General features: G+C 42.8%; 1 protein-coding gene across 2 annotated transcripts; it reads right to left on the reverse strand.

Annotated features, from left to right (window-relative positions):
• Window positions 1-5,348: 5,348 nt before the first annotated feature.
• Window positions 5,349-9,720, reverse strand: LOC135507676 (gastrula zinc finger protein 5-1-like). Of its 2 annotated transcripts, none has more exons than XM_064927272.1 (3): window positions 9,268-9,720; window positions 6,912-7,042; window positions 5,349-6,710 (listed from the first exon to the last, which is right to left on the reverse strand). In XM_064927272.1, exons 1-3 carry the CDS (start codon window positions 9,536-9,538, stop codon window positions 5,427-5,429), a joined length of 1,686 nt encoding a protein of 561 aa, XP_064783344.1. In that variant the 5' UTR covers window positions 9,539-9,720; the 3' UTR covers window positions 5,349-5,426. The 2 variants fall into 2 exon arrangements, with proteins under 2 accessions (XP_064783344.1, XP_064783345.1); XM_064927273.1 differs by lacking the exon at window positions 9,268-9,720 and adding an exon at window positions 7,299-7,533.
• Window positions 9,721-13,125: the final 3,405 nt, after the last annotated feature.

Raw genomic sequence — 13,125 nt, forward strand, 5'->3', positions numbered from 1 at the left:
TTTCACAGTTTCTAATACCATAGAGGAAGAGACAGGCCCAACTCGGCAGAAAGTCTGTCTCCTTCCAGCAGGTGGCGTTTTTTCGTTGTTTCGCCAATCAAGCAAGGAGTGGTTAGATATGGTCAATGAGAGTCGAATTTGGTCAACAAAAAATGTTATGACTATGTGGGTTTATTTGATCGAATATACGTTTAGTAATGCTTAAGTTGTTACGAATGTACTGATATAAGTAGGACACGTGACGTCCCGGCAATTCGGAGAAAACCCACTTTATATCAAATCAAGTTGTATTGGTCACATACACATGGTTAGTAGATGTTATTGTGAGTGTAGCTAAATGCTTGTGCTTCTAGTTCCGACAGTGCAGCAATGTCTAACAAGTAATATCTAACAATTCCACAACAAATACCTAATACACACGAATCTAAGTAAAGGAAAGGATTTTTTATGTTTAAATTTAACATTTATTTAACTAGGTAAGACAGTTAAGAACAAATTCTTATTTACAATGACGGCCTACCAAAAACCCTCATGAGGGGACGGGGGCTGGGATAATATTCTTATTATAAAATGCAAATAGGACAAAACACACACGACAAAAGAGACAACACTACATAAAGAGAGACCTAAGACAACAACATAGCAAGGCAGCAACACAACATGACAACAACATGGTACAAACATTATTGGCCACAGACAACAGCACAAAGGGCAAGAAGGTAGAGACAACAGTACATCACACAAAGCAGCCACAACTGTCGGTAAGATTGTCCATGAAGAGATGGAGATAAAACTGTCCAGTTTATAAATATATGGATGAGCAATGTCAGAGCCGCATGGGCTAAGATGCAATAGATAGAATACAGTATATACATATGAGATGAGTAATACACGATATGTACATATTATTACAATGGATTATTAAAGTGACTAGTGTTCCATTTATTAAAGTGGCCAATGATTTCAAGTCTTATGTAATCCGCAGCCTCTCTGTGTTAGTGATGGCTGTTTAACAGTCTGATGGTCTTGAGATAGAAGCTGTTTTTCAGTCTCTTGGTCTAAGCTTTGATGCACCTGTACTGACCTCGTCTTCTGAATGTTAGTGGGGTGAACAGGCAGTGGCTCGGGTGGTTGTTATCCTTGATCTTTTTGGCCTTCCTGTGACATCGGGTGCTGTAGGTGTCTTGGAGGGCAGGTAGTTTGCCCCGGTGATGCGTTGTGCAGACCCCCCCCACCCCCACCCTCTGGAGAGCCCTGCGGTTGTGGGTGGTGCAGTTGCTGTACCAGGCAGTGATACAGCCAGACAGGATGCTCTCAATTGTGCATCTGTAAAAGTTTGTGAGGGTTTTAGGTGACAAGCCAAATTTCTTCAGCCTCCTGAGGTTGAAGAGAGGCGGTGTTGCACCTTCTTCGCCACACTGTCTGTGTCTGTGGACCATTTCAGTTTGTCAGTGATATGTACGCAGAGGAACTTTCCACCTTCTCCACTACTGTCCCGTCAATGTGGATAGGGGGGTGCTTCCTCTGCTGTTTCCTGAAGTCCACGATCATCTCCTTTGTTTTCTTGACGTTAAGTGAGAGGTTGTTTTCTTGACACCACATTCCAAGAGCCCTCACCTCCTCCCTGTAGGCTGTCTCGTCGTTGTTGGTAATCAAGCCTACTACTGTTGTGTCATCTGCAAACTTGATGATTGAGTTGGAGGCGTGCATGACCACGCAGTCATGGGTGAACAGGAAGTACAGGAGGGGGCTGAGCACGCACCCTTGTGGGGCCCCAGTGTTGAGGATCAGCGAAGTGGAGATATTTTTTCCTATCTTCACCACCTTTGGGCGGCCTGTCAGGAATTCCAGGACCCAATTGCACAGGGCGGGGTTGAGACCCAGGGCCTCAAGCTTAATGATGAGCTTGGAGGGTACTATGGTGTTGAATGCTGAGCTGTAGTCAATAAACAGCATTCTTACATAAGTATTCCTCTTGTCCAGATGGGATATGGCAGTGTTATGGCAATTGCATCGTCTGTGGACCTACTGGGGCGGTAAGAAAATTGAAGTGGGTATAGGGTGTCAGGTAAGGTAGAGGTGATATAATCCTTGACTAGTCTCTCAAAGCACTTCATGATGACAGAAGTGAGTACTACGGGGCGATAGTCATTTAATATTTTTTTAACGATTACAATTAGGGATGCACTGATGACATTTTTGGCCGATATCCAATATTTTCCTTGCTCCAAAAAAATGATACCAATAACTGATAAACATTTTAGCTGCCTTTTATGCATTCTAGTACTGTTAAACAGTTGAAACACACACACTGACCAAATAATTATTTTGTTGGCATTTACATGTGTCCCCATTACCAGTAAAACATAATCAAAACCTATTTCTTTCACTTACTTGCTGTGCTGTTTCGTTGTTCATTTGTTCAGTCTCAACCAGGATTTCATCATACATGTCAAGCTGTTTCAGCTCTGTCCGTGGCCTCTCTTCCTCGGCGTGCACTGTCACTGTGTCCGTTTCTATCTTATCCAGCTGTGTCTAACATTTCACATAAACCCTGTTTCTTGTCTGCATCAAAGTAGCGGTCCTTGTACCTAGCATTGAGCATGGTGGTGATACAGTAGAGGCTAAGAGAGAATGCCACCGAATCTCTTGTTCACAGCCTCTAGTAGAGTACTTTTCCAAGTTAACCCGACGATCTGTGTTTGCATTTTTGTTGAGCAGGTGTTTCAATGCCATGACAGGGTATCACGTCTGCTGCAGATGCAGTTGAGCTTATTTCTCGAGTCAGTTGTTCGAATGGAGCTCAGAGTGTACATGTTTCCAAGTTTCAAACATGTTCTCAAATGCCATTGAAATGGCAGCAACAGCATGAGAACCAGCACATTCTTGAGCATGCAATACGGCTTTCCTCTGTGCTGTTAGACTCATAATGTGGCTGACATCACTGGTCCAAATGTCAGTCGTGAAGCTAATAGCAGTGCAAGTAGCTCATGGAGGTGAGTTTCAACAGTACTGTGTTAATCTGCTAGGGCAACATCTGAAAAATAGTGCCTACTTGGTGGTGTGTACCGGGGCTCGACCAGTCTGCGGAAGTCAACAGCATCCACGACAGAGAACGGTTGATTGTCAAGGGCAATTAATTCCATTATCTTGGCGTTATTGGATTTCACCTTTGAGTTGTCTCGCTGAAATGTTCTTACTCTTTCAAATGACTACTCATCTTGTTGACTGCTCGATCCACACAGCAGACATTGTGGGCTAGGTTAGGAATGCTGTGTTGTGCTATATTTTACGTCATTTTACATAATCTACCTACGTTATATAAGTATGCACGTCAGTTTTGACATCGGTTTTGCACATCGGCGTTAGACATCGGGCCAATGATGATGTTGGCATTTTTAGCTAATAGAGGCCGGTTCCGATATGCTTACCGAAATACCGTGCATCCCTAATTACAATAATGAGATGTATCCACCAATTCAAAGAAAGTATAGGCGGGAGCTAGACAGCCTGCAGTGCCGCTTTGTGAACAACTACTCCCGTTGTTAGGGAAGAGAGACATGTATATTGTCAGTATATTCATAATATTTGGTAAATAGTGTACTGTCTTTTCTGTTTATTCTTCTTCTTTGTGAATTTCCGGCAGACTCGATGCTGTGTTGCGTATTGCTGTTTTTCACAGAACGGAGTGCAGTTTTCACATTTGGTCACATAAATAGGAATATTACACCATGATTTAACCCTGCACCTATACACTATCCCCAAAGATCCACCACCCCATCCCACTACTTTGGCCCCTTCTCTCAAAACTCCCTGCAGATGTTCTGCACTAAAATCTCTCACCCCAATATTTCTCTGCTGCAGCAACTACCCCATCTATCTTTTATTTATATGATTGACATGACACTCACCATACATTCAACCGATGGTGGACAAAACACCACACTGATGATGTAAAAGAGTCCAAGCAGCAAATGCGAATTTAATTTAAAAAATTGGTTTATACGCATTTTAGATAATTGACGTTAAAGATTAAGAAAATTACAATTTTCATAACTTTTTTTCAAGAAATTATAAAATAGTTTGACAACCATGTTTGTAAGCTTTGAAATGGTATCAATCTCCAGACTGGCCTCATAGACCAGACATAACAGTGTTAAAGTAAATCCAGGTCACTCAAATTAGTATGATATGTTATGTTGGTATGGTAACATAAGATAGAAGGTTACTTAAGGTGAAACAACGATTGCAAAGCTGTGCAAAGTTGTCATCAAGGCAAAGGCTGGCTACTTTGAAGAATCTTTAAAAAAAAATTGGTTACTACATGATTCCATATGTGTTATTTCATAGTTTTGACATCTTCACTATTATTCTACAATGTAGAAAATAGCTGTTCCGTTGAGGAAGCAAACACGTGTAGTTGTTCTGTTCAGAACACAACCCTGCATCCCCGCCACCAAATTACTGTCGTTTACGCAATCCAAAAACAGTCCATTATAAATCGCAATCTGGGTAAAGTGGGCATAATCTGAAAGCTTGTTCTATTGCAAACATGACTAGCTAAATTATAAAATATGATCTTACAATGTTAGTCTTTCACAAGGTAATTCAGAGAAACGGATCGTAATTTTGGTGCGCATCGAAGGGAGTCGTGAGTGCATTCAGGTGCATGTTTAGCGGTGAGTTTTCTTCGCAATAAACAAACATAGACTCAGTCTGTTCAGAAGAAGCCAGGGTATGACGACATGACATCTTGTAACTGTACATCAAACATAGTGATCATAAACATTGAGTCATCTTAATTTACTGCATTTCCCTCAGTCAAAACCCATACAGCGCTTACCCATTCAGTGTTATACAGCTACCACGTTCCAATGTTTGCTTATTAGTGCCCAACTCTGCCATTTTCAAACTGTATATGGTTACGTGTATTTAAGTGTTAAATACTCCATATAAAAACCACACATGCATGTCAACAAAAAATCTGTATGAACTTCCATATAAAAACCACACATGCATGTCAACAAAAAATCTGTATGAACTTGATAAAACTGCATTCATTTTCTCATTAAGTAGTTGGAAGTAATGAAATAGGCATTTATAAACACATCCCTTACACAGTACAAACACAATATACAACAGACTTTTAAGGCTTGTAGACCACAAAATGCCTGGATGCATTATTCAACCCAGGAATATTCAACACTGAAATCTATTATAGAAAGGGAATACCTAGTCAGTTGTACAACTGAATGCCTTCAACTGAAATGTCTTCCGCATTTAACCCAACCCCCTCTGTATTACTCGTTATTCCAAATGCATCTGCGGATATTTTCTGCTGACAACAATGAAAATTAATCTTTGACTTTAATGCAGCATTTGATCTACATGTCAGAAGCGATCAAGTGGAATGGCTACTTTCTATGTTACAGAGTGGAATGGTTTTTCTGCTGGTGTATTCTGAGGTAGCTCCTCTCTGAGAACTTCTTCCCGCAGTGTGTACAGGCAAACGGCCGTTCTCCCGTGTGGACTTTCAGGTGCATCTTCAGGTTGCTAGCCTGGGCGAAGCGCATGTGACACTGGGGGCAGCTGTAGGGTTTCTCCCCTGTGTGGACCCTCTGGTGCCTCTTCAGGTGCCCAGCCTGGGCGAAGCGCATCTGACACTGGGTACAGCTGAAGGGTTTCTCCCCTGTGTGGACCCTCTGGTGCCTCTTCAGTTTACCAGCCTCGGTGAAACGCATGTGACACTGGGTACAGCTGAAGGGTTTCACCCCTGTGTGGACCCTCTGGTGGATCTCCACCTTCTGGAGGCAGCTGAAGCCTTTGTTACAGAACATGCAGAGGAACCGCTTCTCTTTACTACTGCTTGCTTCACCTCCCAAAACATTGGCCCCTTGGTCATTTGAGTTCAAAACCTGATCAAAAAGAATGTGTGAATCGGAATGGTCCATCGACTTGGACACTGGGTCGCAATCCCTGAGCGCATGTAAAGGGGAGTGGGTCTCGATGCTTGGATTTGTCTCTAAGCTTTCCCTGTAATCTAACAAATCTCTGTCCTGTGAGTGTCCTTCCCCTAAGTGAGTATCGTCTACATTCCATGTCAGAGGAGCGTCGCCCTCCACTTTCACCTCATCTACCACTATAACCTCCCCTTTCTTATCTAGGCACCCTTCAGAGTATACACTACTACTGTACCGATTCCAGTCCCCTCTAGACTGATCAATCTGTGTTTCTAAATCCAAGGGCATGTTGTCAGGGTCCATCTCTGTTGTGTAGGAACAAGACGGATCATTTCCCGTCTCTAACGCGTAACCTGAGTCCCGATGGGAATGAACCGTCCTCGGGTTACCGTAAAGTAAATACTCTGAGCCGGGAGCAAGAGGACAGCTCGGTCGCCTCAGCCCCAGTCTCTCTGGGTCTGACCTGTGGTCAGATCTAGTGTGTAATAGCCTGTGTGTTACAGTTAAAGTCTTGGTGTTTGTCTCTGACTTGAGGACAGCGTCCAGCGTTCCATTGACCTCCGTGATGATGCGTCGGGTCCTTGGATGGGTCATGGTGGCGAGGTCCTCCGTGGCTACAAGGGGCGCCACGCCAGCCGCTGCTCCAGTCTCCAGCTTCATATCTCTGCTGTGCCGTGGGTCGTCTCCTTCAGTCCTGTCCTGTTTTACTAGAGATGATCCTCCAGAACCAGAAGCCTCTGCATCTGCAGACTGACACATGAAGAGAGGAGGTTATTACCGATTCAAGAGTAGCATTGGATAACAATGTCATCGGGAAGTTTCACAAGCTCCCCTATGGCAGATAAATAAGGATGTACATATAATCAAATTAATAGTTGAGGGAAGCATTTCTGAAATAAACGGGCCACAATTGATGTACTGTACATTTTTATGTTACATTATGACACTAACCTCTATCACAATAACATGCTGGGTTGAAGATCCACTTCTCTCATCAACAGTGATTGGTTGGTCATCTCTCCATGTATTGTGTCCCGCTGGCTTCACAAAGCTCATGTGGCCTCCAGTGAGAAGACCTTCACCTGAGAGAGTGATTGGGGGAAAAGAGGTGGTCAGGTACTGTAAATGCTCAACGCTATATTGTACACTATTGACACTGGCCATGTTCGAATATCCCTACTTTGATGCTGAAAGCTATCCTTTTCCATATTTTTAAGGAGTTGAAAGCTGCCCCCACCGGACTCAGCACCAAGGGAGAGGGAGGCCATAGCCGCATTCTTGGAAGTGGTATGCGGTGATGGATGAGACGCTGCAGGGGTTGCCACTCCATCAACCTACCAGTCATCATCTCCCCTTCCTCCTAAGGTGCGTCTGTGGACAGGCTCCTCTCCCTCCCAGAAGGGTCCAGATGTGGGGGCGGGAGAAGGAGGTGACTTGTGTTTTACTTTCAATATTCAAAAATACACTTGAATATCAGAGCTATCTTGTTGCAGGTGCATGGTAACAATTAGATAAGTTAAAAATAAGGCCTCCCGAGTGGTGTAGTGGTTTAAGGCACTGAATTACAGTGTCGGGTTCGATCCAAGGCTGAGTCACAGCATCATCCGGGTTAGGGGAGGGTTTGGCAGGCTGAGATTTCTCTAAAATGATGGAGGTGGCTTATGGTAGAGAAATTACCATTCAATTCTCTAACAGCTCTGTCTCATCGTGCTCTAGCAACTCCTTGTGGCTGGCCGGGCGCCTGCAAGCTAACTTTGGTCGTCAGTTGGACGGTGTTTCCTCCGACAGATTGGTGAAGGCATAGTGTGGCTTGGCAGGGGAGTGTTTCAGAGGATTCATTGCTCTCGACCTTTGCCTCTCCCGGGTCTGTAGGGGAATTGCAGAGATGAGACAAGACCGCAACTACCAATTAGATATCATGAAATTGGGGAGAAAAATGCGTGCTCCGAAACACGACCCTGCCAAGCCGCACTGCTCCTTGACACAATGCCTTCACCAATCTGTCGGAGGAAACATCGTCCAACTGACGACCAAAGTTAGCTTGCAGGAGAATCTGAAATGAATAAAAACGACCATATCTTGAATTCATCAATAGCCTAGGTGTGTGGAGCCGCATATTGTTGGCTACAATGAGGAAATTAGTCCTAAAATGCTTTCCAGTTAAACTGATTTGTCCAATGATGCGCAGCTCACTCGCTGGTGATGGCGGATGCAATCGTGCCAAAAGCCTTTCTCTCTCGTTTTACTTTGTAAAACAATATTTGAAAGTTGATCAAAAATGTTGGTAGCCTACAGCATACAGAGCATTCTATGTTCAGCAGGAGCTATTTGCTTTTCAACCTGTGTTTTCCCGTGATTGTATTTGAAATATTGCTAAAGGCCTGTTTTGTCTGCATGCTGTTTGTTCACTGACAGATTGGCTGTGCGTTCCCGCCTTGTTATTAGGCTACACTCCACAGCTATTATTTAAAAGAAGTTATTGGTCCTCTGACAACATTTGTGTAGTAAGCTATTCTGATTTTTTTTTAATTTTCTGAACAGACAGCAGTAACTTTGAAAATGTATTTCAATATATCAGGGGTGCTGCAGCTCCTCCAGAACCCTTCGCGTGACTATGCTTCTACAAGGAAATAAAGAGGCGCAATTCTGGAGAGATAAGTGTTGCAGACTCATGTCTATCAGAAGAGGGAGGGAGATCATAGAAAGTTAATCACATTCTAGTTCTGAGAGAGATACAGGCACGCTTGTCACACAGCCGCGGTCACACATTGGTCACAAACATAGGTTACAATGTTGCGCAAACCATAAGCCTGGGCCGGCCTAACCTGAATACATACTTAGAATATCAGGCCCGGGCTGAAAATCTACTTTTTCACCGTATGTTTGTTTGTTTGTGTGGTGGGGTGGACAGGAGAATCAACAAAGAGGCTACTTGCATGAACTTTGATCGCTTTTATTCAAAATGTTTACATTGCAAAAAATCCAAATATTTTTTTATGCCACGAGAGGCACCAGATCCAACCAAATAGGTTCCGACACGAAACAGTCTAAAACAGCAAGGTGCCAGATCCTGATCGTGCAGGATTCAGCTCAAATTAAACACTAATATTAACATGGCACAAGTCATGGCAAAATGTGTAACAAACCCTCATTCTAAAACGATTTTTTTTTTAGGGCCACCAAAAATCTACGATTGCATACTATCCAAAAACTGACCAAGACCCAATTCTAGGTAACAAATCTGAACACATGCACAGAGGGAAACTGGCCGACTGACCCCACAGTCTCGGCCTTCTGCAAAATGTACCTCTTGCCATTCCTCTGTATTGGTCGAGGATCTTGACACTACTGGGACGACTGGCGCGGACGCGCTCTCTAATTGTCCTCTCTGCGCGCTCCCGTACCACCTTCAGTTCCAATAGCTGTAATTTCCTCCTCAATGTCCTGTTTTCTTTCTGGTTTTGAGTTATTTCCAAACGAAACACTGCATAGTCGTCGTCTACGACTTTACAGATCTCTGCCACAGCTGCATTCGCTAGAACCTCCATGATGGAGGCTATTTGAGTGTGAAAAACCATCGTTAGCTAACGTTACTTAGATAACGTCTATCAACCAAGTCCTATCTCTAACGTGAATTAAAGACTACCTGAAGTATGTGATGTTGTGCCGTTAAATGAGTCATATTTTGAGTTCCAATGTGTTAATAAACGTCTTAATAACAACAATGCTAACGTGTAAATTGTTCTTGGTCAACGTTCACTTCCGGTTACGCACTGAAGATAAATTATTTTTGGTTGGCCTCATTGCTCAAAGGGTGTGGTTAAATGAAAAGGATTGCGCGCTGTTCTTTGAATTACGGTACTGTTTATTACATTACACATCAGAATTATGCAGTGGTGGGCCGTCAGGGCCAGCAAGGCCTTCTCTGCTGGCCTAAACATCATCAGAATAAAATAAAATATATATATATTTTTCCCACAAATATGTATTAAATTATTCCCCAGAGTAAGAGTCACACTCTTCATTTCATATCGTTCCTCTTGGTTGCACTGCTTCCAGCCCCAGGTTGAGATTTGGAGGGCTGGTCTTTATGTTAGATATTTTATCCAATCATATTCAGCCTTCATGTGTTGCCAGGGGTATAAAATCTGCCCCCAGGCCTCTTCCCCTGCAATTCTCTGAATAAAAATGTAAATTTCAAGGTGACGCAAAGCCTGGTTATACTGCGTTTCTGTCTAAATGTATAGTGTCTAGAGCCATGGCATCATAATGATGGTAATAAGAGGTGGATTAATTCGGGTGGGACTGTGTAGGACTTCACTGAAGGCCCAGGCCCCAGAACCACGACACGCTACTGGTATTATGATTAGTTTTTTTCAAGCTGAGAGCATATTTGTTTATTAAGAACAATGTGTTAGCAAGAATAGAGTAGGTATGTATAGAACGACTTTTCAATCTACATCACCTCAGTAAGTTAAATATTAAATGGTCCTTATTATAGCCTAGGTTTACTGTATCGTCTTCTATGGTATATTGGCGATCACACAATTTAATGTGCATCCTGCCACCACAATTGCATCAAAGTCATCCTTGTACACAACGTTCTTCAGTATACTCTGTTCGTCTGTACACACTTGAAACTTGGCCAAATCAATGACAATTCTTACATTGCAGTGGTTTAGAGATGAAAGCTCTTACAGCGTGTCTCGCATTACCAAGCTTTACATGAATAGGTAAGGCTGGCCGTCAGGATTTGAGAGCCCAGGCTATCCTAAGAAGTTAAGGAAAAATAACTAAACAAAAAATGTTTTATCACCTGAAACAAAATGTGACATTTACAATCTCCCAAAATAAATGCGATCACTGACGAGAGACAGGCTCTTCTCCATCTTGCGTAACTAACACTACACAGGTCCGCACAGTAGCAGTGCAAGACTCCATGAAGATGACGTACGCCGTAATGAAATAAATCACAAAGTAAATGGGGCGTCATTGAGGTTGCATGCAAGGCAGAGCAACTCAAAGTGAAGAAAAGCAAGCATGGTATAAGCAAAGCAATGCTACCCCTGCTTCTTCTGTACAGGAGATAGTATCATGTAATGGGAACAGAAGGGAGGAAGTTATGTTGTGTAGGATGAGATTAGGGCATACAGGCTTGAATTCTTCTTTGAAATTGATAGGGGAACATGGTACTGGAATGTGTGAATGGTAGAGGAAACGGTTGAACATGTATTATCTAGTGAATTTCTGACATAGAAAGGAATATTTTTTTTAAATTGATAGAGTCATAGAGGTTGGATGGGGATTGGGTGGTATTTTGGGTGAGTGATTGGGAGCAGTGAGGTTTGTACTTTCTTTTATTATAAATCCATGTTGAGTTTAAAAGAGACTCAAAACGCCGATTGGCAAGTGTTTTTCTGTTGCTCATTAGAAACATTTGATTTCAGTCATAGAAATGTGTTTATTGACCGATTCTGCATTTTGTTAAAGTTTGTCCCCCATGAGACACTGTAGACAACGAAGCCGATTTCACTTCCTCAAAATCTCCAAAAATAATCGAAGATAACTCAATAAATCTGTAATATTTTGGACGTTTTTGGTTGCGCAATTTTACGTCTCATTAAGGTGTTTGGTGCAGTATTTCACAAGTTAAAAAAAGCGCAAGGTGTTGTAGTATGTAAGCAAAGTCGGAGCTGCTGGGCAGTTCACCCCTTGTCACCAAAATTATCATATTTACACTTTGTAGTCAATTTTGACACTAGAATAACTGTTTCTGGTTTATATAGATGACACATAGGCCCTTTTTCAAAGGGATCCGTTGCTTTTTAAAGGCAGTCGCTCTTTAAGATAATATAGTAGCATCCCACTGGGCACAGATGTCGGTTCAACGTAATTCCATTGAAATTACGTGGAAACCACGTTGATTCATCCAATGTGTGCCCAGTCTGGTAGGGGGGGAACACTTGAGTTGGACCCGTCCCAAAATGGACCTGGGGCTTTCCCACCTGGATCCATATTTATACATTATTTTTTTTAAATAATACATGTTTTAAAACCCGTTCCAAACGGACCCAAGGACAACTAACCCCATTCGGAACTGCTCGGATCCTGACCCGGTCCAATCTGAGTGAGGGAAGCAGCCGATATGTATTTATTTTTATGCTACTTTATTAACCGACTGATAAAGCGTGCGAGAAGGAAGTGAGAGGGGAGATTACTGTGGGCAAGTGACATTGGGAGCAGGGAGAGAGGGAGGGATGGCAACCAAGCCGACTTGCGCTAAAGGTGCGTTCAGGACAACTGGGAACTCTAAAAAATACGTGGTCAAGTCATGACGTCAGTGATCTTCAGGTCAGAAAGTTGGAGCTCTTGAAAGAGGCCCGAGTTCGAGTTGGAAAAAGTTTTCTTTCAGAGTTCCCAGTTGTCTTGAACACACTGAAGTCGGAAGTCTCTGATTTCCAAGTTCCTAGTTGTTTTGAACGTGGCATTATAGCTAGGTTATGTATTATCAAATATGATTACGTAATACCTGTATTGACTGCATCAAACTGGGAGAAGCTAGTTAAACTAGCTAGGCTAATTGAGGCTCCAGTGCGTGCTTTCTCATCCTACAATTACAAATAACTCCATTCAGAATAAAGCAACCTACCTGTTGGCTCTTGGTCGTTGTCGCCTATCCTTGTTCTTTAACTTTTCATTCCATCATTTTAATTCCATCTTCCATTGATTTAGATATTTTAACTTTTGCCAGACAGAGGCTCTATGACTGTAGCCTATTGAATCTTTGATTACTTATGATTGGCCAACAACAATAACCTATTATGTGCCACGCTCCAGCAAGCGCAGCAGCATAAATTATAAAAATTCTCTACTGCAGCAGTCGCATTCAGATACATATACATGTACGGCCGTTCCGGACAAGTCAGAATTTCTTTTTACATATACCCCAGACAATCAGACCAGACCTGTGATATTATTTCGAATTCATGATCTGGACCCGCTCGTGTAACAGTACAACTTTAGACCATCCCCTCGCCCATACCCGGGCGCGAACCAGGGACGCTCTGCACACATCAACAACTGACACCCACGAAGCATCGTTACCCATCGCTCCACAAAAACCGCAGGGAACTACTACTTCAATGCCTCAAAGCAAGTGACGTCA

This window comes from Oncorhynchus masou, chromosome 21 (genome assembly GCF_036934945.1).
Source record: "Oncorhynchus masou masou isolate Uvic2021 chromosome 21, UVic_Omas_1.1, whole genome shotgun sequence".
NCBI lineage: Eukaryota > Metazoa > Chordata > Actinopteri > Salmoniformes > Salmonidae > Oncorhynchus > Oncorhynchus masou.

What these genes read in the sequence shown, in the direction of transcription:
- LOC135507676 (XM_064927272.1), bottom strand. Translation starts at nt 9,538, where the DNA reads ATGGTTTTTCACACTCAAATAGCCTCCATCATGGAGGTTCTAGCGAAT. An exon ending in ATACAGAGGAATGGCAAGAG is followed by an intron (nt 7,043 to 9,267) that starts GTACATTTTGCA and finishes TCACTCTCTCAG; the next exon opens with GTGAAGGTCTTCTCACTGGA. An exon ending in AGCATGTTATTGTGATAGAG is followed by an intron (nt 6,711 to 6,911) that starts GTTAGTGTCATA and finishes TTCATGTGTCAG; the next exon opens with TCTGCAGATGCAGAGGCTTC.